The 23,130-nt window shown below is 38.9% G+C and overlaps 1 protein-coding gene across 1 annotated transcript in view; it reads left to right on the top strand.

Moving 5' to 3' along the window:
* Window positions 14,146–23,130, top strand: part of LOC107620691 (translation initiation factor IF-2-like) — a 46,273-nt gene continuing 37,288 nt past the window's right edge. The window contains exon 1 of the mRNA XM_016322820.1: window positions 14,146–14,428. Within this exon, the coding sequence (XP_016178306.1) occupies window positions 14,146–14,428 (283 nt within the window). The remainder of the gene's footprint in view (window positions 14,429–23,130) is intronic.

The following is a 23,130-nucleotide window of genomic DNA, read 5'->3' as shown; positions in this document are numbered from 1 at the left end:
AATCTTTTATCTTTTGCTAATTAAATTAGTGAGTTGATTAGGACTTTTGGAATATTGTTTCCATTGACGCTAATCTTTTGCTATTTTAAGTTGGTTAGTTGGTTAGGACTTTTGGATTGAAATTAGCTAGTCTCGTTAGACTTTCTCCCTATTTGTTGGAGTTGACGTAATGAGATAAATTCTTGTTTATATTTGTGATATGATTAATTAGTCTTGTTTGACATTCTCCCGATGTGTGAGTTAACTAAATAAGATGAATTAATCATGCATGACTAGGATAGAAAGCCTATGATCTCAATCCATTGCCATGAATGTCTCTCTTTATTACTTGCTTTCTTTAATTACTTGCTCAATTTACTTTTCTTGTCTTTTTATTTTATTGCCCCTCTAATCAATCAAAAACCCCATATACCTTTCATAGCCAATAATCATACAATTCATTGCAACTCTTTGTGAGACGACCCGGAGTCTAAATACTTCGGTTATTTTTCATTGGGGATTGTTATTTGTGACAATCAAATTTTTGATTGAGAGGATTGTTTGTTGGTGTAGAACTATACTTGCAACGAGATTTCCATTGTGAAATTCTATACCGACACGACAAATCTCTTCTATCAAAATGGCGCCGTTGCCGGGGAGTTGCAATGGTGTTATATTGTTGGCTATTGTGAATATTGTGAATATGTTTGCCTTTTTCTTATTTGTTAGTTTTTGTTAGCTTAGACTGTGTTGCTTATTTTTGTTAGTTTTTATTTTTATTTGCTATCATGAATTCTCATCCTCACTTTAGCTATGAGTTTGGCTCAAATTATGTTGTAGGAAATGGGAGCTATAGTGACAATATGCATCAAGGATGGAACAATCAAAGATGGGAGGAGTCTCAAGGGATTGATCAACCTTCTTGGCAACAACAACCTCCGGATTCTTATGGGTATAACTCTCATCCTAATGCATATTAATCTAATGGATGTGGTGACCTTATTGTGATTGTCAACAACCACCACCACATGCCTATGAACCACCCCCTCAACATGACTTTGAACCACCTTACTCACAAGCCCCTTTTCACCAAACACCTTCATATGACCCTAATCCTTATCCACCATATCAACCACCTTATGAACCATATGAACCATACATAGAACCACCACAATTCCAACACAACTACTCTCAAGAACCACCTCAATATACACCTCCACACCCTTACCAAGGTGAACTAACTTCCAATCATGAAACCTTCCTCCCAAACAATGAACCTTCTCTTCCACCATCACCTCCCGATGAAGCCCCCACGCATGAATTGAGAGATCTTGAATCTCATATCATAAGGCGACAAGAGGAGGATGAAAAGAAGTTTAAAGATCTAGGAGCTAAGATGGCTATCCTAGTGGAAGCCGTTAGCAATATGGCCTCCTCCCAATTAAGCCTAAGCGACCAAGGCACTCCTATTGAAGAATGTGGAGAAGAAACCAAGGAGAATAGTGAGGGAGTGAGTTTAGAGCTTCAAGGTGAAGAAGAAGAGTTGAAGCAAAAATTGTCACAAGGGGAGGAAGTTAAGACAATTGAGCCGAAAAAAGTGGTTGAAGACCTAGGAGATGTTGGAAGTCCATGGGAGTGTGAAGTCATAGAGCCCTCTTCCAAGAAGCTTGATATTGATGTTGAGGAGGGTGTGCAACCTCCAAGGCATATCATGGTGGAAAACTTTGAAGAGGTTAACCAAGAGATGGATTCAATCATTGAGGAATTCCTATGTACAATTGAATGCTCTCCCATTGGGCTTGACATGGAGATCAAAGAAGAAGATGCACAACCTCTCATGCCCTTGGTGAGCAATGAAGAAGAAATTGAATTAGAAGCAAGCCACCAAGAGGAAGAGGTTGAAGTTAAGAAAAGTTGTAAAGAGGTGAAGGTAATCAAGGAAGAATACAAGGGAGTGGAGCTTGCAAGATCATTGGAGACATCCCTTCCTAAGTCACCATCCAATACAACATTCAAGTGGGTAAAATTCTTATCCCTAAGCTTCACTTTCTCACTTGAATATGGTTTGATTGAAAATGATGGTCAACTTAGAGCTCTTTGTGGAGTTAAGAGTAAAAGAGAGTTGTGTAGTGGTTGGAAACATCACTCTAAGTTCATGATGGTTACATGCTCGAAGTTGAATAGCAATGGTTGGTATAGAACCAAATTGCATGGGTCTAGGAGAATGTTTGGGTGCTTCTTTGAGAATTCCAAGGCTAAACCACCCAAGTGGAATCATGATGATCACTTTGAAGATGGGTGTCAAAACAAAGTGTGGGATCCCGGATCGCACAAGGAAAATCAACTTTGGGAGCTCATGGTTTGTGAAGAACTCCATCAAAACTTGAAGATATTAAAATTGAAGAATGGAGCTTATTGGAGATTCAAGCATTGGTGGATGTTCAAGGATAGCTTCAAGTACAAGCCACCATGACAAGGAGCTTCCCAAATGTCCAACTTAAGGACTTAAACTAAAAGTGCTAGGTGGGAGACACCCCACCATGGTAAACTCTTTCCACTCTCTTTTAGATTTGGTCAATAAGTGATTGGAGTTGCCATTGTAGATAGTTTTTCTTATTTTATATACTCTTATGCATTTTGCTTTTGTTGGTAGGTTGTTTATTGCATTCATGCTTTGCTTAGAATAGTTGTAGTTACATTGCATTTTGCTTGTAGTGTAAGTTTTGTTTTTAGTGTATTTGAAAATTTTTCAAAAAAAAACCAAAAAGATTTTTGTTAAATTTGAATTTTGATTGCTTTAGAATGTTTATAGATTAGGAGAGTATTAAATTCTGTTTTAGTGCTTCTTTAAAAAAAAAAAAAAACGGGAATCGGCGCCCAAGCGCGCAGTGCGCGTGCGCGCGGGTGGTGCATATCACACTCCTGGTACAAAAACCAGAGAGTTGTGCCCACTTTATGCCTACTTTGTGCCAGGCGATCCGTGCGTAAGCACGCATGGTGCGCGCGTGCCGATTGTCCCTGTCGCATCCGCGCCCAAGCACGCATGGCGCGCGCGCGCGGATTGTACCTGTTGCATCCGTGCTTAAGCACACATGGCGCATATGCACGGATTTGCACCCTGTTTTCCTCCTTTCTCTTTTCTCCTTCTCTTCTTCTTTCTTTCTATTTTTTTCTTCTTTTTCTTTTTCTTCCTCTCTTAAAATTTTTTTTAAAAAACAAAAAAATAAAAAAATAAAAAAAATAAAAAAATAAAAAAATATATATATAAATAAAATAAAAAAAATAAAAAAAAAAAATTTTTTTCTTTCTCTTCTCTTCCAATTTCTTTTATTGCATTTGCTTACTTTCATTTATTGCATTTTAATTTTGTTTTTATAGCTTGTTCTTATTTTATTTTCTAAGTTTCTTATTTTAATAATGGTGTTGAATTTTCTTACTCAATTGTTGAGAATTTCTTGGTTAATCTTGGTGCTACTTAACTTGTTTGATATTGTTGGGTGATGAAATTTCTAATTCAATGCTTAACCCTTGATGATCCTTGTATCCTTTGTGCATTGATATGAGCTTGCATGTTTTTCATAACCCACTATTTCTTGTTTAAGCTTGATGCAACATGCTCTTCATGTCATTTGCCTATGCTTTGACTTTATTCTTGCATTAAGTATTAGTTAATATGCCTTAGCTTATATTGTTTTCTCACTCACATGTTGTAGCTACCATGTAGTGAGAACCCTGCTCTTATTTGGCATTAGCCCCCGCCTATGTTATACCTGCTTTGCTATCTTTGTTGTAGGCGTAATTATCTTTCTTTTTCTTTCCTTTTAGGCTGGCCACCAAGAAGGGAAGGATTGGAAAGACTTCTAAATGGGGCAATAAACAAGTCCATCCGCACAACCTTTTGAAAGAACTCATCAATTGTAGCAACCCGTCCACCTTGCTCTTCTTTGCATGCACCGAGGACGGTGCTAATTTCTAAGTGTGGGGAGGTCGTCCGATCGATCTCCATGGGTAACAATCTCTTTTTTTTTCAACACCAATTCTTAATTTTTGTCCTTGTTAGTTAGTTGTTGCATTGCATGATAGGTTGCATGGCATGATAGGTTGCACGCTAGTTAGAAATTGTACATATTTTACTACTTCTTTTTATGTTAGGACTACTTGGTTAGGGTGATGATTTCTTTTCCAAGAAAACTGCTTTTAGGGCACCCTACCAATTTGAAAATTTTTTTTGTGACAAACTTGCTTGAAGAATTTATTTTGAAACATGGTTTTTGAGCTAAGAACACAAGCATGTGAGTTTTGAGCCTAATTGTGTGGTTACATCTTATAACCACTTATTTTCATTCTTGTGTGCATTATTCTCTCTCTATGATTGTAATATTTGATTTGTTTGATTTTATATGTCCATTATTCCATGTAAACATGCATTTATATGATTGAGACCATCATTTCATATAGCTCACTTACCCAAATAGCCTACCTTTCATCAACCATTGTTAGCCAAATTTGAGCCTATTTAATCCCTTTTGTTCTTAATTTTAGCACATCACTACCCCTAAGTGAAAAATAATAAATGTCCTTAATTTGGATCTTTGATTAGCTTAGGCTAGTGAGGGTGTGTATCATTTGGGTATGGGAAACTTGGGACATTGGTTGAGGTAAAAGTGTAATTTTTTTTTGTTGAAAATATTGAGAATTGGGTACATATTCATGCACTATATGTAAAACCATATGCATTGACATCTTTGTATATATTTTAGTTTGAAAAAAAAAAGTATATGAGAAAAAAAATGTATAAAAAGAAAAAAATATATATATAGAAAAAAAATGGAAAAGAATACAATAAAAAGGGGACGAAAATGCCCCAAAGTAAAGTTCAATAAAAATCAATGCATATGGAATGTGAATTAAAGAGGATGCATGAGTATGTGAAAAAGTGGAAATCATGGGTAGCTAGGTTGTGTATTAGAATTGTATAGGTTGTTACATGTGTTAGGTGAGAGCTTAGGCTAATCAAAGATACAAATTTCAAGCTCACTTGACCATATCATCCTACCTTGACCCTAGCCCTATTACAACCTATGAACAAGTCCTCATGATGAATGTATGCATGCATTGAATAATTGTTGATTGTTAGATGAAAAATAAATCTTGGAAAGCATGAGTAGAAGAGAATTGAGTGATCGACCCTATACACTAGAGCGACTAGAGCGGATACACTTCCGGTGAGGGTTCGATGCTCAATTCCTTGTTCCCGGCTTTCATGAGCTTTTCTTCTTGCAAGTCTATTTGTACACTATTTTGATATTCAAATTGGTAGGATTCATGAATCATCATACTACTTAGCCCTACTTGTTCATATGTGTTCTTGGGGAATGATTTACTTTTAACCAAGTAGGTAGAATCATTTTGCACTTAGTTGCATTCATATAGATAGGTGTATATAGTTTATTTGTATTGAATAAAGGTTCATACCCTTTTCTTGTCCTTCTTTATTCTTAGCATGAGGACATGCTTGGTTTAAGTGTGGGGAGATTTGATAAACCCCAATTTTGTGGTTTATCTTGTGCTTATTTTGGGGGATTTTATCACCTTTTCTCACATTTATTCAATGAAATAGCATGGTTTTGTAATTCTCCCTTTTATTTGTGCTTAAATGTGAAAACATGCTTTTTAGGCCCTAAAATTAGTGATTTTAATTCACTTTAATTCCATTCGATGCCTTGATATGTTTGTTGAGTAATTTCAGGTTCATAAGACAAGTATTGGATGGAAAAGGTGAGGAGAAAAGCATGTAAAGTGGGAGAACTCATGAAGAAATGAAGGAACCGTAAAGTTGTCAAGCCTGACCTCTTCACACTCAAATGACCATAACTTGAGCTACAGAGGTCCAAATGAGGCGGTTCTAGTTGCGTTGGAAAGCTAACATGTGGGGCTTCGAAATGATATAAATTTTGCCATATGTTGCTTCGCGTTAAGGGGCGCGCACGTGCACTTTGCGCGGGCACGCCGATGCTGTCCGTGGCCCACTTTTATGAAATCGCCCCCAGCGATTTTGCAGCTCATTTTGGGCCCAATCCAACCCATTTCTGATGCTATTGAACCCAAGGATTGAAGGGGGAATGAACCAAGTAGTCATAGTTTTAGTTTTCATCATGTTTTAGGTTAGAATTCTAGAGAGAGAAGCTCTCCCTTCTCTCTAGAATTTAGGGTAGTTTAGGTTTAATTTTCTTAAATCCAAGTTTTAATTCTTGTTTTGATTTAGTTTCTCCTTTTAATTTCTTGTTGTTACATCTCTACTCTTCTAGTTTTTACTTGTCCATTTCTTTTATTTTGTTGATTTTATGTTCATGAACCTTGTTGGATCTTCATTTTTCTTTAATGCAATTTTATGTTTGATGTTATTTTTATTGTTGATTTGAGTTATTGATTTTACTTTTCTTGCTATTGGTAGTTGGTAGATTTTATTATTCTTGCACATTTACTATGCTTTCTTTTTATTCCTTCCTAGTGTTTGATAGAATGCTTGGAAGGATGTTAGAGTAGATTTTGAGCATTCTTGGCTTGGAAAGAGGGATTGGGTAATCTTGAGTCATGAAAACCCAACTTATGTTGGTGATCTAGAGTTGTTAGCTAGTATTGTTTCCATTGATGCTAACCTTTTGCTAATTAAATTAGTGAGTTGATTAGGACTTTTGGAATATTGTTTCCATTGACGCTAATCTTTTGCTATTTTAATTAGTAAGTTAGTTAGGACTTTTGGATTGGGATTAGCTAGTCTCGTTAGACTTTCTCCCTATTTGTTGGAGTTGACGTAATGAGATAAATTCTTGTTTATATTTGTGATATGATTAATTAGTCTTGTTTCACATTCTCTCGATGTGTGAGTTAACTAAATAAGATGAATTAATCATGCATGACTAGGATAGAAAGCCTATAATCTCAATTCATTGCCATGAATGTCTCTCTTTATTACTTGCTTTCTTTAATTACTTGCTCAATTTACTTTTCTTGTATTTTTATTTTATTGCCCCTCTAATCAACCAAAAATCCCCTATACCTTTCATACCCAATAATTGATCATTTCATTGCAACTCTTTGTGAGACGACCCGGAGTCCAAAATACTCCGGTTATTTCTTATTTGGGGTTTGTTCTTTGTGACAACCAAAATTTTTGCATGAAAGGATTATTGATTGGTTTGGAAACTATACTTCACAACGAGAATTCATTCATTTGAGGAAATTCTAAACCATCAAGAAATCTCTTCATCAAAATGAGATGAAGAACAAGGAAAATTAAAATCCAACAAGGTTCATGAACATAAAAGCAACAAAATAAAAGAAATGGACAAGTAAAAACTAGAAGAGTAGAGATGTAACAACAAGAAATTAAAAGGAGAAACTAAATCAAAACAAGAATTAAAACTTGGATTTAAGAAAATTAAAGGAAAATTAAGATCCAACAAGGTTCATGAACATAAAAGCAACAAAATAAAAGAAATGGACAAGTAAAAACTAGAAGAGTAGAGATGTAACAACAAGAAATTAAAAGGAGAAACTAAATCAAAACAAGAATTAAAACTTGGATTTAAGAAAATTAAACCTAAACTAACCTAAAACATGATGAAAACTAAAACTATGACTACTTGGTTCATTCCCCCTTCAATCCTTGGGTTCAATAGCATCAGAAATGGGTTGGATTGGGCTCAAAATGAGCTGCAAAATCGCTGGGGGCGATTTCATAAAAGTGGGCCACAAACAGCATCGGCGCGCGCGCGAAAGGTTCGCGTGCGCGCCCCTGAACGCGAAGTGAGAGAGATTTGATAAACCCTGATTTCGTGGTTTATTTTGTGCTTATTTTGGGGGATTTATCCACCTTTTCCCACATTTATTCAATGAAATAGCATGGTTTTGTAATTCTTCCTTAAATTATGCTTAATTGTAAAAACATGCTTTTTAGGCCTTAAATTGGTGATTTTAACCCACCTTAATTCCATTCGATGCCTTGATGTGTTTGTTAAGTAATTTCAGGTTCATTAGGTAATTATCGGATGGAAGAAATAAGGAGAAAAGCATGCAAAGTGGAGAATGCATGAAGAAACAAAGATTTGGAAGGAACCAATGGACGCGCACGTGTACAAGGCGCGCACGCGCAAAAGTGGTCTCTCACAAGGACGCGCACGCGTACATGCCGCTTCCGCGCGGATGGAGATTTGCCAATCGACGCGCACGCGCACATGGCGCGCAGGCGCCAACACTCGTACTTGGCCCACTTAATGGCAAAATGCTGGAGGCGATTTCTGAGCTGCCCAAGCCCAAATCCAACTTGTTTCTGATTGTATTTCATGCAGAATTGAAGTTCAAGCAAAGGGGGAGTAATTGTTTGTAGCCTTAGCATCATGTAGTTTAGTTTCTAGAGAGAGAAGCTCCCCCTTCTCTCTAGAATTAGGTTAGGTTAATCTCTTCTAGATTTAGGTTTAATTACATGTTCTCATCTCATTTCTTTTATGATCTCTTACTTCTACTCCTTAATTCTCATGATTAGTAGTGTTAATTTTACTTTTATGCTCTCTTTTACATTCATGCACTTATGTTGGATTTGTTTACATTTAATGCAATTTTAATGTTGATGTCCCTTAATTGATGTTGATTTGAGTTTTGAATTTACTTTTCTTGCAATTAATAGTGGTAGATTTTAGCATCCTTGCAAGTTATGATGTCAATTTTTATTGCACTCTAGGTGTTTGATGAAATGTTTTCTTCAGTTCTTGAGTAGTTTTGTCAACTCTTGGTCTAGGACAAGGGACTTAAGTGATCTTGAGTTTTGGATACCATGGAATTGGTAATTTGAGAATCTTGTATGATCAATTTGAAGCCCATTGACGCTAATCCACTACTAAACCAATTGGTGGGGAGGTTAGGACTTATGGGTGGATGTGATTAGGCCTATTTGACATACTTCCAGTCTAGGAGTAAATGTTACGTACTTAAGGCTTCGAGAAGTAGACTTAATGGGTTGGCCTCTCATAATTGTCGATAATTGGTATTAACTAGGATTGTGATCTTAAGTACCCAATTCTTAGCCAAGAGTTCTTAAATTTGCTTTCTTTGCTTACTCGCTCAATTTACTTATTTCCTTGCCATCTCATAAACAAAACCCCCTTTTTCCCCTCTATAGCCAATATACATGCACTCCATTGGTTCCTAGGGAGACGACCCGGAGTCCGAAATACTCCGGTAAATTCTTATTTGGGGATTGTTCTTTGTGACAAAACCATATTTTAATTTGATGTGAGAGTTGTTTGTTGGTTTGGAGCTATGCTTACAACGAAATTTTTCTTCTTTATAAGAGAAATTCCTTACTGACAACAATTCCTCTCTACCAAATTAATGGCGCCGTTGCCGGGGAAGCCCAATGGTGCTATGTTATTGGCTATTGTACATATTGTGAATAGCTTTATTTTTTTTGTTTACTTGTTGATTTTTGCTAGTTTTAGGATTTAGTCTTCTTCATTTCTTATTGCTCTTTATTTTTTTTTACTTTCCACATCACTATGAATTCTCACTTTGGCTATGAGTGTAGCTCAAACTATGTTGTAGGAGATGAAGGCTTCAACGAGGATGTACATCAAGGAATTGGAGATCAAAGGTGGGAAGAGCCTCAAACACTTGATCAACCTCCATGGCAACAACCTCCACCAATGCACTATGAAGAAGAGCCGTTCTATGATGCATATCAATCCACTAGCTATGGTGAATTTCCTTGTGACTTCCAAGAACTACCACCATATGCCTATGAGACATATCCTCAACATAGCCACACGTCATACTCACAAGCCTCATACCATCATTCGCCTCCATATGACCATAACTTATACACACCATATCAACCACCATTAGAACTACATGTAGAGCAACCACCATCCCAATACCAATACTCTCAAGAACCACAAATTCCACATACACCACCTCAAGATCTTCACCAACATGAACCACCTTCCGATTATAACAATTCTTCCCTAACTGATGAATTTTATCTTCCAACACCATCTCCTGACGAAGCCTTCATGTTAGAACTGAGAGACCTTGAATCTCGTATTTTAAGGCGACAAGAGGAAGATGAAACCAAGTTCAAGGAGTTAAGAGTAAGGGTTGCCGGCATAGTAGAAGCCGTGGGTCACCTAACATCTCACCTAAGCTCATGCGCCATAAGTACTTCCATTGTTGGATGCGGAGAAGCAACCCCGGAGCTTAGCAAGGATATGAACATGGAACTCCATGGCGAGGAAGAAGAATTGAATCAAGAACCACAACAAGAAGAGAAGATAGAGATTAGCGAACAAAAGGAAGTGGTGGATGGATGTTTAGGATATGTTGAGTTCATAAAGGAATCCCAAGTTAAGGAAACTTCCTCCAAGGAATGTAGAGGGAATATCAAAGAAAAGAACAATGTCGCAGGAGTAAACAATGAGTTAAAGGAAATTGATAAAGAAGTGGATTCCATCTTTAATGATTTTTTGCCCACTTCGATCAACTCCCTTAATGATCCTGTTGAACCCTCCCCCAGTACATTGGAAAGCAAGGTTGAAGAGGGCTTGCAACCTCCGAAGCCTGATGCAAGTGAAGAACTGGAAGAAGTGCTCCAAGCAACAAACCTTCCTACCTATGATGATTCCGAATCAACATATGATCCTTTCTCAAGTTGTTTGAAAATGCCTCTATGTCTCCAAATGTGCTTAATCTTACACCTTAGCTAGAGTTTTAGAAAAGGATGGAAAGTTATGAGGTCTTTTGACGCTCGTAATAAAAAAAATTGAGAGAAAAAGTAAGCCACGCGCAAGCGCAAAGTGCGCGCGCGCATCGGTTGCGCATTTTAGTTTCCTGGGCCAACAACCAGCGAGTTGCGCCACTTTTGGGCCAACTCTGTGCCTCAACTCACGCGGACGCACGCTGTACGCGTCCGCGTCACTCCCTGTTTCGCTGTTCACGCGTTGGCTTAATTCACGCCTCCGCGCCCCTCCAATAAGCTCAAACCATCCACGCGAACGCGCATAGTGCGTGCGCACGTCGATGCGTCTTAGCATCATCCAGGCCAAAGGACCCGAGAGTTGTGCCAACTCTAGGCCCCTTTTGTGCCTGCAGCCCAGCACATCCGCGCCGACGCGCACCTTGTGGGTCCGCGCCCATTCCGATTCCTTCGTCTACGCACAAGCGCGCATTGCGCTTTCGCGCCGTTCTTCCATTTCGCCTACCCACGCGAACGCGCACCTTATGCGCACGCGTGGATTCAAATTTTCACTTACCCTAGAGACGCGAAGCCCTAGCGCATTCGCGCATCACACCCTTTCCATCCCCAACGTTCTATTTTCCTTCTCCCACCATTCAACCCCCCTCCATCATCAAACTTCTCCCACAACCACTTCACCTCCAGCGAGCACTCCAATCCCGTCGCCGCCGTCGACTACCATCACTGCGCCGTCTTTTCCTTCTTCTCTCACTTTTCTTTCCTCCCTCTTTCACTGCCCCTCTGCTCTCTGCTTCTCGCTGCCTCTACGCAACCAGCGCCACCGCGGCCGCCATTGTGACCGGTTCTCCATCTCACTACTCCATTTCACCTTCTTCTTCCCCGTTCTGCTTCTTCTCTGTCTCTGCAACCAGGTTCCATACATCCCCTGTTTTGCTTCATTTTACTGCTTATTGTTAATTACGTTAGTGTAGTTAGAATTAGCGTAGTTAGTTAGTTTAGTTTGATTTAGGTGGTTAGCGAATTTGGGCTGAGTAGTGGATTTAGGCATTATTTAAATTTCTGTTGCTATATGAAATTGCTCTGTTTTGTTGCATTGCCTTGTGTTCATGTACGCTGATAATGCTGCTTATTTATGATGGATTGGTGAAGGAAATGTTGATTGAAGCAACTGTTTCTGCCCTCTGTGCTATTTGAATTGTTTTGTTGCTAAACTATTAACTGGCTGCTACCTCCATATGAACTCACATATGGTTTTGTGTTCTTAATTATTGTTGAATTCATATGGAATCTGCTTTGTCTGTCTGAATTTGGGGATTAGCCAATATGTTGCTGAATTGCTGTCGAATTTTTCTCAACCATAATCTTGAAATTAACCTTGTTGGTTGGGTGTAACAAATTCTAGTTGATGATTTCTGTTCAATTAGAATTTTGTTGCTTAAATGGTTTTGAAAAATCCTTAGGGACAAGTTTTGGTCTTGCTTAAACTCCTTGCTTGTGATGCATGATGGTTTGCGTCTAGGCATTGAATGGTTTGAATGAATTTTCCAATTGACCATCACTTGTGATTTCCTTAAAATTTTGTGCCTGTTTTGCAATAGAATAAGTTTGAATGTTCTCATCTATGTGACCAAATAGTTCATTATGTTCATACATAATCTCATTAAGTCACATAGACCATGAGGTTTCCAATTCACATTTGAACTTGTGACTTGTATGCATTGCTAAAATTGGTGTTAAATATGCTTGATTTACTTGTTTCTCAAGATTCTGATTTCACCAACATTACTAGTGATCCTTACATTGATTGATGGTTTGTTTCATATTAGCTGTTTTCTAGCTATATCATATTTCATCATCAATGACTTGTTGCAACTCATGATTGTGAATGTGCTTACAGCATTGGTTTGTGCATTCCTTTCAGTTTGAGATGGTTATTACCATATCACTGATTTTCAAACTGATTTCTAACTCTAACTCATTTAACCAACTGACTCCTTTTGGTTTTCAACCTAACTCTTTTTGTCATTCTTTTGGATATGGTGCTTTCTGAACTCAATTAACGAAGGATGTGCAAAACATGGTTTTAATTCTTGGTTTGAAGTCTGGTTTGAATTTTATATTCTGTTGCTTACATTCTAAGAAATCCTCTTTCCTTATTCACTTCATGAATATGCTTTGCTTTGAGTGCTTTGTATCTACTTGGCTATAAGCTTATATTATATTATCTATGTTTTCAGGATGTCGGATAAAGGAAAGGCTATAGCCACTACTTCCAAAAAGAGGAAGCACTCTAAGACCTCTACACCCTCACCATATGCTAACTATGCTAAGAATCCGCTAAATGATGAGGAAAGAGAAAATCAGTTACTTCCATCCACTGATCCAACCAAGTTTCCAAACCTCTACTGCGAACTACGCCTTTCTCATTATGCAAAGACAAAGCTGAACATTGAGAAGAAGCTGAATCTTCCCAATGATGTGAGGCGTGCCATAAATGCCCGTATTTCTGAGTTGGGATTGGATTTCATCGATAGGGACTTGGGACGGATTAACATCTCGTGGGTCAAGGAATTTTACTGTAACTTCTTCTGACAAGGCATGGATTCAGTACACTTGAGGGGTAGAGAGATTAAGATCACTGAGGATGACTTAAAGGATGCGCTGCTCTGCAGAGTTGGTACTCCTGAGACTTGTGCCTACCAGCAGGCAGAGGTAGCTCTCCTCTCCATGACTTTTGACTATGAGGCGCTTAGGCGCGTGATTGCTACACCAGATGCTTCCTGGGTGATGGATTCGAGCAACACAAAGCCCAAGGGCATGCTATTTGCATATCTGACTAGGGAGGCTAGGACCTGACAGCAGATATTTGCCCACTATGTCTTCCCTACCACTCACTTCTCAGATATTTTGATGGATATGCTAGTTTTGATTGGGTGTGTCATGGAGGGGAAGGAGGTGTATTTTCCCCGGTTGATTAGGCATAGCATGTGGAGAGCTCATATTCGCGGCTTGCTACCGTTTCCGACACTGGTTACTAGCTTAGCTGAGCTAGCTGATGTCCCGTGGGAGGACGATGACGTGACACCACCACCTCCAGATGACGATAACAAGGAAGTTACTATTCCCTGGGGTATATGGGTGCACGAGAAGCCCCCGACTAGCCGCCGTTCTCGAGCTAGAGCGGTAGTCGAGGCAGCTAGACCTTCACCCTCCACATCAGCTAGACCTTCACCCTCCACAGCAGCTAGACCCTTTTCGTCCACACCAGCACCTGCACCACCATCAACACCTGAGCCGACCTATCTATTAGTGCAGCACCTTCTTCGCTTCATGGAGCGCTTCGAGTGTCGCGTTATGCGCCTGCACCACCATCAGCACCTGAGCCGACCTATATGTTAGTGCAGCACCTTCTTTTCTTCATGGAGCGCTTTGAGCATCGTGTTATGCGATGCCTCGACCGCTTAGACCAGGCGGCTGCATCACAGGGTATCGAGCTCCCTCCACTTCCAGAGTCTTCCGCCTCTGATGAGCAGGATCAGGAGGAGGAGCATGGTGCGGAGCCGACACAGCAAGAGGCACCACCAATGACACAGACCACCACTGAGGTCCAGCAGCCTCCTGAGGTCCAGCATGACATTCCGGAGCCACAGCCAGTGCCACCTCCAGTCCCACAGCCCGAGCCTGAGCATGAGCCACAGCCTGGTGCGATTGTTGACCCCCATCCCGAGCTTCAGTAGTAGCATCGAGGACGATGCTTAATCCTAAAGTGTGGGAAGGTCACCGTTCGTGACCGGTGTTTTCACTTTATGTGGTGAATTTTCAGACTTTTATTTCTATTCGCTGCTACTCTATTTTGTTTTATTTCACACTTTATGTTTTAGATCATTTTGGGATTGCTGTACATATTTATGCTTTTGTAGATACTCTTATTTTGGTTGTTGCACACTTTTAGTATAGATATATATATTTTACATCTTAGTTGTTGATTGTGATTAGAAAATTAATGGATTACTAAAAATCTAGTTAACCCTTTCTATGAGGAATGTGTTTTGATTGAAAAAGGGGTAAACTAGGAGAATTTTTTTTTTAATCACAATATTGCATTAGAATAAGCTTATATATATATATATATATATTTTGCATCTCAGTTGTTGATTGTGATTAGAAAATTAATAGATTACTGAAAATCTAGTTAACCCTTCTTATAGACGAAACATGTTTTGATTGAAAAAGGGGAAAACTAGGAGAATTTTTCTAAATCACAATTTTACATTGGAATAAGCTCAATCAATATGATGGGAATTTCCAAGAAGATCATTTTTGGGCACCACCCCAATTGGTTAAATTTTTTTTTAGAACTTGCTTGAAGTATACACTTTGTGGATCATGTTTTGAGCTAAGAACACAAGCATGTGAGATTTGAGCCTAATTGTGTGGTTACACATACATAACCACTTATTTTCATTCTTGTGTGCATTATTCTCTTCCTATGATTGTAATCCTTGATTTGTTTGATTCTTTATGTCCATTATTTGTGTATACATGCATTTATATGATTGAGGCCATTGTTCAAATAGCTCACTTACTCAAATAGCCTACACTTTTATCTTCCATTGTTAGCCAAATATTGAGCCTATGCTTAACCCACTTATTCTTAATTATAGCACACTACAAGCCTAAGTGAAAAATAATAAATGTCCCTTGTTTAGATCTTTGATTAGCTTAGGCTAGTGAGAGTGTTCATTATTTAATTTTGGGAGAGTTGGGAACATTGGGTAGAGATAAAAGTGTGTTTATATTTTTATTGAAAAATTTTGGGAATTGGGTATATACTCATGTATTAATCAAATGTAAAACCATATGCATTAGTACTTGTATATATACTTTAAAAAAAATAAAAAAAATATTTATAGAAAAAGAAAGAAAAAGAATTGAAATAAAAAGGGCACAAAATGCCCCAAGGTTCAAGGTTCAATAATAATCAATGCATATGTGTGGTGTTTAAAATAGAATGCATGAGTGTGTGAAAAGTGAAGAATGGGTAGTTAGGTTTGTTTAGAATTGTATAGGTTGTCATAGGTTAGGTGGGAAGTTTAAGTTAATCCAAGATTCAAATCTCTAGCTCACTTGACCATATGCATCCTACCTTGACCCTAGCCCCATTACAACCCATGGGAAAGCCCTCATGATATTTGTATGCATGCATAAATTAATTTTTGATTGTTAGATGAAAAACAAATCTTGGAAAGCATGATTAGAGGAGAATTGAGTGAATCAACCCCATACACTTGAGTGCTTAGAGCGGATACATATCCGGTGAGGGTTCGATCGCTCAATTACATGTTTCCACCCTTAATAATCTCCTCTTGCAAGTTTGTGAACTCTTTCAATGATTCAATCCAATTGTGATTTGCTTGATTGCTAATACCTTAGCCCTTGTGCTTACATGTATACTCTTGGAAATTGACTTGTTTTGACTGAGCCATTGCATTCATATAGATAACTTGCATATAAATAGATTGCATTTAGTTAGTAGCTTGCATTGAATAAATGTGATACCCTTTGCTTCCTTCTTGATTTTAGCATGAGGACATGCTTAGTTTAAGTGTGGGGAGATTTGATAAACCCCGATTTCGTGGTTTATTTTGTGCTTATTTTGGGGGATTTATCCACCTTTTCCCACATTTATTCAATGAAATAGCATGGTTTTGTAATTCTCCCTTAAATTATGCTTAATTGTAAAAACATACTTTTTAGGCCTTAAATTGGTGATTTTAACCTACCTTAATTCCATTCGATGCCTTGATGTGTTTGTTAAGTAATTTCAGGTTCATTAGGTAATTATCAGATGGAAGAAATGAGGAGAAAAGCATGCAAAGAGGAGAATGCATGAAGAAACAAAGATTTGGAAGGAACCAATGGACGCGCACGCGTACAAGGCGCGCACGCGCAAAAGTGGTCTCTCACAAGGACGCGCATGCGTACATGCCGCTTCCGTGCGGATGGGGATTTGCCAATCAACGCGCACGCGCACATGGCGTGCACGCGCTAACACTCGTACTTGGCCCACTTAATGGCAAAATGCTGGGGGGCAATTTCTGAGCTGCCCAAGCCCAAATCCAACTTGTTTCTGAGTGTATTTCATGCAGAATTGAAGTCCAAGCAAAGGGGGAGCAATTGTTTGTAGCCTTAGCATCATGTAGTTTAGTTTCTAGAGAGAGAAGCTCCCTCTTCTCTCTAGAATTAGGTTAGGTTAATCTCTTCTAGATTTAGGTTTAATTACATGTTCTCATCTCATTTCTTTTATGATCTCTTACTTCTACTCCTTAATTCTCATGATTAGTAGTGAATTACATGTTCTCATCTCATTTCTTTTATGATCTCTTACTTCTACTCCTTGATTCTCATGATTTGTAGTGTTAATTTTACTTTTATGTTCTCTTTTACATTCATGCACTTATGTTGGATTTGTTTACATTTAATGCAATTTTAATGTTGATGTCCCTTTAATTGATGTTGATTTGAGTTGTGAATTTACTTTTCTTGCAATTAATAGTGGTAGATTTTAGTATCCTTGCATGTTATGATGTCAATTTTTATTGCACTCTAGGTGTTTCATGAAATATTTTCTTCAGTTCTTGAGTAGTTTTGTCAACTCTTGGTCTAGGCCAAGGGACTTAAGTGATCTTGAGTTTTGGATACCATGGAATTGGTAATTTGAGAACCCTGTGTGATCAATTTGAAGCCCATTGACGCTAATCCACTACTAAACCAATTGGTGGGGAGGTTAGGACTTATGGGTGGATGTGATTAGGCCTATTTGACATACTTCCAGTCTAGGAGTAAATGTTACGTACTTAAGGCTTCGAGAAGTAGACTTAATGGGTTGGCCTCTCATAATTGTCGATAATTGGTATTAACTAGGATTGTGATCTTAAGTACCCAATTCTTAGCCAAGAGTTCTTAAATTTGCTTTCTTTGCTTACTCGCTCAATTTACTTATTTCCTTGCCATCTCATAAACAAAACCCCCTTTTCCCCCTCTATAGCCAATATACATGCACTCCATTGGTTCCTAGGGAGACGACCCGGAGTCCGAAATACTCCGGTAAATTCTTATTTGGGGATTGTTCTTTGTGACAAAACCATATTTTAATTTGATGTGAGAGTTGTTTGTTGGTTTAGAGCTATGCTTACAATGAAATTCTTCTTCTTTATAAGAGAAATTCCTTACCGACAACAATTCCTCTCTACCAAATTAATATAAAGATTAAAACATGTGCAAGAATGGGCAAACATGTGCTTCGATATTGGTTAGAAATCTGGGGTTGAGTGTTATGAGCATGAAAATAAATGGAAAACTTAACAAGCAAGTAATCTTAAATTGCAATAAACGAATTCAACTACGTAAGCAAAAACTAAGCAATTCCAATGAGCAAGCAATATTCTACTTAATTCTACCTTAAGCTAAACAAATAACTATGACTAAGACACTTGAAATTGGAAATCGGTTTTCAATTGTGAATGATAAAAACAACTCTTGGCTAGACATGGGAATTGGGGTCACAATCCTTGTCCAACACTCCATCTTGACAATTATGAGGAACCAAGCTCATTAAGTCTACTCTCAAGACTTAAGTACGTGATATCTACTCCTAGACTTGAAGTACGTCAAATGGCCCTGGCCACATCAACCCATAAGTCCCAACCTACCTACTAATTAGATTAGTAGTGGGTTGGCGTCAATGAGTATCAAATTGACCACCTAGGGCTCCCAAATCATCAAATCCATTAGACCCAATGACTCAAATTTACCCAATTCCCTTGACCTAGGCCAAGAGTGAGAAGAACTACTCCATAATCAAAGAAAACAATTCATCAAACACTTGGTAAGCGCTAACAAAAGAGATGTTCAAAATAGTAATTAAATTGAATTCTACAAATACCCACTAACAATGATCAACATACAATCAAACAATCAACAAGATTAAACATAGAAATCATTAATGTAACATCAACAAAACAAGATTCATAACATTCATGAAATGGGTAAAATAACAATTGACAAGAATCATAAAACTATCACTAGATGTAAGCAAGATTGTAGCAAGGAAATTAAATTGAACAATTAAAACTGTAATCAACAAAATCCAATTCACAAATCAACAAGGAAAAATCAAAATGGAAACTAGATCTAGAGAGGAACAAGGGTTTCTCTCTCTAGAATCACCAAAGAACCTAAAAACTCTAAAATTATGTCTTAGTCCCCAAATGAGTCATCTCCCTTTTTCCCCTAAGCATCCTTGGGTCTTTTCCATGCAGAAACAGCTTGAAATTAGGCCTCCTTGGCCTCAGAAATCGCCAGGCACGATTTCTCTTAATGAGGTCACGTGCAGCTTCCCACGCGTGCGCGCCAGTTGCGCGTGTGCGTTGATAGAAATCTTCCAATCTGCGCGGATGCGTCCATTTGGTTTAATTCCAAGACTCCCCTGTTGTTGCTCCTATCTGAGGCATAAAAATACTCATTGTCAGCCACTGTCTGTATCACATCAATGGCTTCTTCAATGGTCTTCTTCTTGTTTAGAGAACCTCCAGATGAGTGGTCTACAGCTTTCTTTAATTCATGATTCAACCTGATAAACCCATATTTTATGATATATTTTGTGCTTAATTTGAGTGATTTATTCAATCTTTCACCCACTTATTCATATTAATTGCATGGTTTTACTTTCCCTTCCTTATTATGTGATGTATGTGAAAAACATGTTTCCTATGCTTTAATATTAATTATTTTTAATTACCTTTATTTCCATTCGATGCCGTGATTAGTGTGTTGAGTAGTTTCAGATCTTCTAAGGTAGGAATGACTTAAAGGATGGAAAGAAAACATACAAAAATGGAAGGAAAGCACAAAACGGAGCTTCTGAAGAAACTGGCATCCACGCGATCGCATGTACGAAGCGATCGTGCGCCAAGCGCGAATCAGCAGCAACGCGGCCGCATGACTAACGCGACCGCGCACCTTAAGCAGAACGCAGATGACGCCGTCACATGACTGACGCGACCGCGTGGCAAAGAAATGCTCCGAATGACGCGACCGCGTGACCCACGCTGACGCCTGACAGAGGCCACGCACCAGAATTTGCAGAAAACGCTCATAGCGAATTCTGAAGCCCTTTTTGGCCCAAATCCAAGTCCAGAAGGCATAGACCAAAGGTTATAAAGTGGGGGAACGCATCCATTCAGGGAGAGCTCGCCAATTTTCACTTTCCATGATTTAGATTTAGTTTGAGAGAGGTTCTCTCCTCTCTCTCTCTTAGGATTAGGATTAGGATTTAGGACTTCTCTTAGTTTGTAAGAGTGACTCTCGATCCAAGTTTAATATTTACTTCAATGCTTTTATTCGTAACTATAAATGTTGCCAACTTGACTTATGAATCATTCCCATGTTATGATTTGAATTAAAGATTATTTGAGGTATTTCAGTTATTGATTGCTTTCTCTTTAATTTTTGTTACCATTGCTTTCTATCTAAGGACATTTTTATTCCAACAATTTTACTTTTTCCCTTTCGGTCTTGGTTAAGAAATCAGTAACTCAACATTATTAAACTCAACATAATTGATAATCGTTATCTTGCTAATTGAACTGAACTTCAATAATCCCAACTTTTTCTCAGGAAATAAATAGGATTCGAAGGTCAAACTAATTAGTCCCTTGACTTTCCTTTACTTTAGTAAAGGTTAACTAAGTGGAATTTAGATTCAACTTTCATTATTGTTGAGAGAGATAACTAAGTTGGACTTCCAATTTCTCTTACCTTGCCAGAAGTTTACTTTACAGTATTAATTTTTTTAATTGCCATTTAAATTATTTGTCATATCTACTCTTCACTCTCAACCCCGATTTTACAACCTCCATAACCAATAATAAGAACATAATTCCTTGCAGTTCCTTGAGAAGACGACCCGAGGTTTGAATACTCGGTTAACAATTTTAAAGGGGTTTGTTACTTGTGACAACCAAAACGTTTGTAAGAAAGGTTGATTACTTGGTTTAGTAACTATACTTACAACGAGAGTTTATTATAACCTCTAAACCATCAATCCTCAGTTCTTTCAAAATGTTGAGAAAGGAAGGGGAATAAGAAAACATTAAACCCAAAGAATCATTGTGCATCAAGGTCAGACCAATCAAGGATGGATGGAGCCAAGAGGATCTAATCAACCCTTTAGGCAGCAACACCCTCCGAGATATCCTGGACAAAGACCATTCTACCGTGCATACCCAGCTGAAGGATATGGTGGACAACCTTGTAACTACCAACAAGCCCCATCCCGTGCATATAAACCATCCTTTCAACATAACCTCGAACCACCACACTCACGAGCTTCTCTTCACCATTCGCCACCATATGATCCTTCCTTACCCCAGTACCAATCCAATCACTCCCAATCCCCACCACTTTCCTATGTATCATGCCCAAGTCCGGCAACCCAAGAAGTAGAGGTTCGCCTAAAGGAAACAATAAATAAATTTCAAACAACCATTCAACAACTGGAGCAAGTAGTAATTCAATAGGTTTCTAGGCGCTCAAATACACAAGAATCAGCCACAGCCCCATGTGAACAGTTTAACAAAGAGCGTAACATAAAGGAGATACCAGAAACTCAGACGGATAAGACAGAGAATGAATTCGTACTAGAACAAGTAGAAGAAGCTGTCATTATTCAAGAAGAAGAGTTAGTTGAAGATCTAGGAGATGCTAAACCTCCATGGGAATCCAGAACTGAGGAGAACTCCGTCAAGGACGCTACAGTTGATGCTAAGGAGGATATTGTACAATCTCCAAGGCAAGTTGTTTATGAAGAATCAGACGGAATAACCCAGGACACAAATTCCCTTGATGATGATAGTCACAAGTCAAATTCTCTTAGTAATGAACTTGCATCCACAAGGAAATTCTCTGAGATCGAAGAATCTTCCCCAAGTGAATATGAAGATGATGCGGAGGTAGATTTCTCTCAACCTCCAATCTATGACTCAAGTGATGAGGAAGACATAGAAGACTTTGACCAGGGTGATACTACATTTGAAGACTCTTACAAGGAAGTGGAGAAATTCTCAGAAGAACCCAAGGGAGTAGAACTTGCAGAACCACCAGAAACACCTATCCCAAGGCCATTACCACCTAATACAAGCTTCAAGTGGGTACAATCCTTAACCTATAACTTTACTTATTCACTTGAATATGGTTTGCTTGAAACAAATGGCCAGCTTAGAGCTCTTTGCGTCTTTAAGAGTAAGAGGGAAATGGCTCGTACTCATAGTTGGTGCACAAGGTTCAATAAGGTTCCACGCTTCACCTCGAAGTACATGGATTGGTATCATGCTCAATTGCATGGATCACGGAGAACGTTTGGTCACCATGGTGAGATTCTACTTTTTAAACCGCCCGGATGGAAACATATAAATCAAGATGGAGGCAGATTTAATAGCAAAGCTTGGGATCCTGGAATCTATTTTGACATTCGTCACCCCGGGAGTCTGAAAATTTCTCTGAAGCTGCTCAGAAGCTTTACATGCCTAGTATGGGACCACGGAGGCTATTGGCATTCCAAGCACTGGTGGAGATTTTTGGACGAATTTAAACATAAGCCGCCATAGCAAGAGGCTCCTCCGATGTCCAACTTAAGGACTTTAACTAAAAGTGCTAGGTGGGAGACAACCCACTATGGTATGATCGTTCCTTTTGCAATTTTAATTTTATTTAGTTTTGAATTTTATTTTTATTAAACCTGGAATCATGCATAGCATTCACATTAAGCATTGCATCCTGCATTCAGTTAAAAAAAGAAAAAGATGCACGACGTGACCGCATGCCCCATGCGATCGCGTCATACTGCGAATACACTATCCACGCGACCGCGTCATCCACGCGGCTGCGTGCCTTAGAGATCGGCGTCAAAAATCCAACGTCCAGAGAGTTAGGCTGGAATCGTGCGGCCCTTGTGCGTTTTGCACAAATTGGCCCACGCAATCGCATGCCCCATGGGATCGCGTCACTTGCACAAAACCAATCCCACGTGACCGCGTGAGCGACGCGATCACGTCGCATTGATTGCACAACACCCTAGGACGAGACAGAGAGTGCGCTGAAACGGTGCTGGAGTCGTGCGTTTAGCACAATGTCCAGCGACGTGATCGCGCGACCCACGCGATCGCGTCACCCCCTCTTCCACCTCTTTCATGCGATCGCTCAACCCACGCGATCGCGTCATCCCCTCTCCTACCCCTCTCACGCGATCGCGCAACCTACGCGATCGCGTCACCCCCATTTTCACCTCCACCACGTGACCGCGTCCCCCACGCGATCGCGTGGATTTGAAAATATAACCCCCTCCA

This window comes from Arachis ipaensis, chromosome B10 (genome assembly GCF_000816755.2).
Source record: "Arachis ipaensis cultivar K30076 chromosome B10, Araip1.1, whole genome shotgun sequence".
Taxonomy (NCBI): domain Eukaryota; kingdom Viridiplantae; phylum Streptophyta; class Magnoliopsida; order Fabales; family Fabaceae; genus Arachis; species Arachis ipaensis.
The sequence above is the reverse complement of the archived record's forward strand: the minus strand, read 5'-3'. Positions and strand labels throughout refer to the sequence as shown.